General features: G+C 35.6%; 1 protein-coding gene and 1 long non-coding RNA gene across 2 annotated transcripts in view; one reads left to right on the top strand and one right to left on the bottom strand.

Annotated features, from left to right (window-relative positions):
• Window positions 1-4,629, top strand: part of LOC107700968 (poly(rC)-binding protein 2) — a 20,948-nt gene extending 16,319 nt beyond the window's left edge. The window contains exons 10-11 of the mRNA XM_016502849.1: window positions 1,592-1,761; window positions 3,608-4,629. Of these exons, the coding sequence (XP_016358335.1) occupies window positions 1,592-1,761; window positions 3,608-3,644 (207 nt within the window). The 3' untranslated portion in view covers window positions 3,645-4,629. The remainder of the gene's footprint in view (window positions 1-1,591; window positions 1,762-3,607) is intronic.
• LOC107700969 (uncharacterized) overlaps window positions 1-5,355 on the bottom strand; it is a 22,192-nt gene that overhangs the window by 13,208 nt on the left and 3,629 nt on the right. The window lies entirely within an intron of this gene.

Genomic DNA, 5,355 nt, shown 5'->3' with positions numbered 1-5,355 from the left:
ATATATCATATGATATAAAGATCTAGAGTTTGTGTGAATATGTTAACTTTTTTTTTTTTTTTTGAGGTCATTTACTATAGAAATATTGTGTTTTTGAGGCCTTTTTAACTGTTATAGCGCCACCTATTGTCCGATCTCCATGAAACTTTGCATGCTTGTTACGAGTCATCTGACACATGTTTTCACCATTTCGTAAAATGTTGAGTTTTCGTTTAGGTTTTATAGGCTCTTGGGTATATTTGGCCACGCCCCTTTTCTAAATTATTTTTAAAAAAATAATTTGATTTAGAGAGTCCAGAGAACTGTGCTGCAGTGGTTTGATTGAGATTCAGCGAAAATCCTAGGACTAGTTCGCAAAAGTAGGTTATTAATATAATTGAGAATAACTAATGAACAATTTGATTGACAGCAGTGGTTTCTCGAGGCAAAGTTGCTCAGCATGAGGAGATCTATCGAATGATATGAAGATTGAGTGTATGTGTGAAAAATCGAGCAATATACAATCATTTATGCACTTAAAAAACGCAATTTCACCCCCCAGTGGCCGATTTCTTTCAAAATTCTTACAGACCTTTAGGGCCACGAGTCGAACATGCCCACAGAGTTTCGTTCTGGTCGACCTCTGTTAACCTTGTCTAAAAGGTGCTTAAACTTCTTTGGCCAATGGCGGACATGTTTTGAGAAACACGAATGTCCTCATAGACACTGCATACCAATTTTCAAGTCAATCGGACCAACGGTTGCGTAGTTATAGCCATTTTTATGTTTTTTTCCATCTTGTAACGCCACCAAGTGGTAGAGCTGCACATTTTTTTATTTGACCAAAGATTGAGCGAATACACGTGTACCAAGTTTGGTGAAGATATCTCATTCCGTTCAAGAGTTATAGCTAAATTTAACAATTGGCTAAAGTTAGCATATAATGTTTTTGCGTACGGTTGCACACGAAAATTGAAATTTCAACTTTTTTTTATATCTTTTGATATTCAGCCTCCACATAATATTTCTGCCCTGGTTTGGTTCCGATCGGGCGAAAAACCTAGGACTAGTTCGTAAAAGTAGGTTTTGGACATAACTCAATTTTGCGGAAAAAACGTACGTCGTAGAGTGAATCTGTCCACTTTTGTTCATATTGACCCAAGGATTCTAACGATGTAAAGTTTTTGAGTCTACGGCAAACGGTGTAAGAGCTACGGCCAAAAAATGTCTGAAATGTTAGTTTTTTGTGCTGTAGCGCCCCCTTTAGGCCGATTGGGGCAAGTCTTTGGATAGCGAGCAATACTACTACGATCTGACAAATTTCAGCTCTTTAGGCCTTACGGTTGGGTCTGCACGATCAGTTTTACCGGAGAAGAATAATAATTAAAAAATCCTCACATTTACAATAGGGTTTCAGCACTACGTGCTTGAACCCCTAATAATAAAATGTGTCTTGAGCAGCAAATCAGCATATTAGACACTGCAGACTGAAGTAATGCCTGCTGAAGATCCAGCATCACAGGAATAAATGACATTTTATAATATATGCAAATAGTGAAGTTATTTTAAGTAGTAGTAATTTTTCACAATGTTACTGTTTTTTTCCTGACAGTTGATTGGCTGCATCATCGGCCGCCAAGGTGCCAAGATCAATGAGATTCGTCAGATGTCAGGGGCACAGATCAAGATCGCCAATCCAGTGGAGGGCTCGACCGACCGACAGGTCACCATCACCGGCTCACCTGCCAGCATCAGTCTGGCCGAGTACCTAATCAACGCACGGTAACGAACCTGCTCTGTGTGCTCCCAGGTAAAAAAGAAAGTGCACTTCCATGATGTACTTAAAGTGCTGTATTTTCACGCACTAATTTTGTACTTGCTATACTAAAAGTGATTCTTTAGTACTTAAGATAAACTTAAGTGTACTCAACTGTGCTATTTTGGGACACCATGAATATGAACTAAAATGCGCTTTTAATGTACTATCTCTGTATTTAGAAAAAATTTATTTAGTTACCACTTGTAGTACACTTGAAGCCATCTTTCATACACTAGTACACTCAAGTATACTACAAATGGTGACTAAATGCATTTTTTTAAATAGAGATAGTATGTTAAAAGTGCATTTTAGTTCCTATTCATGTGGCCTGTAGCACGAAGCGAGATGAACAAACTCCAAGTTTCAGAGTAGGTTTAGAGTTGACGAAACCGAACAAATCATGTTCACTGGGCTCGCAAAGCTCGATATAAATGTTCTCTGTCAACTCGGGTTGATCCAGAGTTTGTGATTAACCTGAAAGTGTGACGCGTGCAGCAAGCAGCCAATCACACGAAACATGGAGAGCGTCAGATCGATTCACTTCTTGCGAGAGTCAGCGCAATTCACTTCTCTGTTCAAAATTAATAGATGTTGTTATTAAAAATATAATTAATTTAAATGCTTTTACAAGGCAGGAATAAACACTGCTTCTGCAGCAAACGCTTGAGAAGTCAGCAGAAAGAAAATACCTGGCTATGCAAAAGAATCAGCTAAATTTAATAATTTATATACTTTAGCAAAGAGCACAAAAGAAAATACATAGTCATTTTAAAAGCTTTATATATTGAAACTTATTTATAGGCAATGTATATATTTAAATGAATTCAAATGCAAATTTAATATTAATTGCCAGCTCATAATAGTTTTTAAAAGTTTATATAATTATGAATAATTACAATTGATATGATATTAATATAATAAATAATTAGCAGCAAAAGGCAATTTTGTCTCTGAAATTCTGATACTCTAAACTGATTTAATCTGGAGCGAGAGATACGGGGGAGTGGCTTAATTGCATCAGATATGTCACTTTGCTCACAGCTGATTGGTCAAGTTTGGGTTTGCGATCTCTAACCCAGAATAAAACCTGCTCCGGAGCAGGTTAGCTGTGTAGCGTAAGTTACCATGGCAATGAAACCCGCTCAAAACCAACCAATCTTCTTGAGCCTGAAAACACGGTTTGCTCAAACTAAGCGTGAACTTACCCGAGTAAAAACTGAAACTTCATGCTACAGGCCAGTGGTGTCCCAAAATAGCACAGTTGAGTACACTTAGATGAACTTAAGTTTATCTTAAGAAGTACTAAAGAATCACTTTTAGTATATTAAGTACAAAATTAGTGCGCTTTAAGTACATTATGGAAGTGCACTTCTTTAACCTGGGCTGTATTGTAGGCTTCTAGTCCACATGTCCATTTGCTAGTTTTTGTCTACTATATCTGTATTTAATAATGTATTAAGTCACCACTTGAACCCGTCTTTCATACACTAGTGCACTCAAGTGGTGACTAAACACATTTTTTAAATACTCTGATACTATGTTAAAAGCACATTTTAGTTCATATTCATGGTGTCCCAGAATAGCGCCGTTGAGTACACTTAGTCAATCTTAAGAAGTACTAAAGAATCACTTTTAGTATATTAAGTACAAAATTAGTGCGCTTTAAGTACATTATGGAAGTGCACTTCTTTAACCTGGGCTGTATTGTAGGCTTCTAGTCCACATGTCCATTTGCTAGTTTTTGTCTCCGCTGAATTGAAACCATTTGCGCACATGTGTAAAGACAGCCGTCTTCTCTTGTGATTTCAGACTCTCATCCGAGGCTACAGGAATGGCCGCGAACTGATGCTCTCCGCCACCCCACCGCCCCTTTTCTCCTCCTCCATCACATTACGCTCTCTAAGTGCAAAAGGAAACCAAGTATTTTCAACCTAACTTTTCCTTTCACCCACCCCAAGCTATGCTTCATGGATATACACAAGTATTTTATTTATTTATTTCATGAAAATGTTTTTAAAATCCCTTTGCGTACAGTTTTTAATGTCTTTTTTCTTTGCATATTTTGTCAGTTGACATTACCGTATAGAAGTGACAGTGGAGAAAGTGGAAAAATCTGAAAACGCATAAATGTTTTTGTTATCTCAGATTTTTCTTATAAAAACAGAAACAAATAAAAAAGAGAGCAAATACTAATTATAGATTGACCGCTTTCCCTATATCAAACATTTATTTATTTAAATTTAACTCTAGGAAGTTACAGATTTTAAAATCCTAGAAATGAGCTTTAGAGAATAAGCTCCGTTTTCTGCATCAGATCGATTTGAATCTGTGAGGTGTTTTTTTTTTTGGACGTTTGAATATTTGTCATTCCTCAATATTGTCTTTTTTTTCCTCTTTATCCTGAAGTTGGAGATTTTGTTTGAGGGAGGGATGGGAGATGCTGCAGTTTCTGCATAAATGACATTACTGGTATAATAATGAGTTGAAAATATTTCTTTTAGAGAGAATATTTTTTTTTAACCCTGTGGTGTAGAGCCCAGACTGGAGGAGTCCCAGTTGACATTTATATGATGATGCGACTTGAGTTACTGATCAATTACATGACTAGAAGGAACTTTCTAGAATTAACACTAGTTTCCTCTATACTCTGCTTGAGTAATAGTTATGTTTTCTATTTTTTATTTTTTTTTTCTATTTTATTTTTTGTTTTCTGGCAGGAGGAAGGAAAACCTAAAACCTTTTTGTGCACGTTTTCAGAATATTGTAGATTTGGAGTGCAGCTGGAATGAAGAATTAAACATGCAAAATTAAAACATGAAATGCTGAAACTATGGCATGGTATTGTGTGAATTTATTTATTTATTTTTATTTTTTTATGTGTACTCTGGTTAACTATTGTCAACTTTTTTTTTTTTTTTGTGGGCTATAAAATGTTCCATGCGTTCACTGACTTGGTAAGTCAAAGATTTCAAGTTAAAGGAATGGAAGCAGTGAAATTTGTGAGGTTTGCTTTTGTCCATAGAGCAGAACACTTTGAAACAGCATTTCTGTAGATGACTGGACTCATTTGCTTTAAGTCATTTCTCAACATCGTGAAAAATGAGGTTCAGTGTGTGTGACGCACACCTTAAGTGTGGAGGGAGAGAAAACTGTCACTTTTACCTTTAGACGATAAATTTAGATTTTAAATTCAATATTGATATATACAAAACTGTTGAAATTATTTACAATATGTGTAACGCAAGTACATTATAAGTAACTGTAATTAAATTACCTAAAAATTAAGAGTAATCCCTTACTTTACTTTTTCAGCAAATAAGTAATTTAATTACAGTAACGCGTTACACCCAACACCCAACATTTGTATGTATGCAAATTGTATAATATCCAAGGTAAACATTTCTAGTAATTGTGCAGTTAATTGTCATATTGTATTTTCGGAAAGTTTTGGAATATTTGTCCTCTCCCCAAATTTGTCACTACCAAACACAGTAATAATAATTTAATTACAAGGGTTACAGTGGGTACGGAAAGTATTCAGACCCCCTTCAATTTTT

This window comes from Sinocyclocheilus anshuiensis, unplaced genomic scaffold (assembly GCF_001515605.1).
Source record: "Sinocyclocheilus anshuiensis isolate Anshui unplaced genomic scaffold, SAMN03320099.WGS_v1.1 scaffold1838, whole genome shotgun sequence".
Lineage (NCBI taxonomy): Eukaryota > Metazoa > Chordata > Actinopteri > Cypriniformes > Cyprinidae > Sinocyclocheilus > Sinocyclocheilus anshuiensis.
This window is presented reverse-complemented; position numbering and strand designations above follow the sequence as displayed.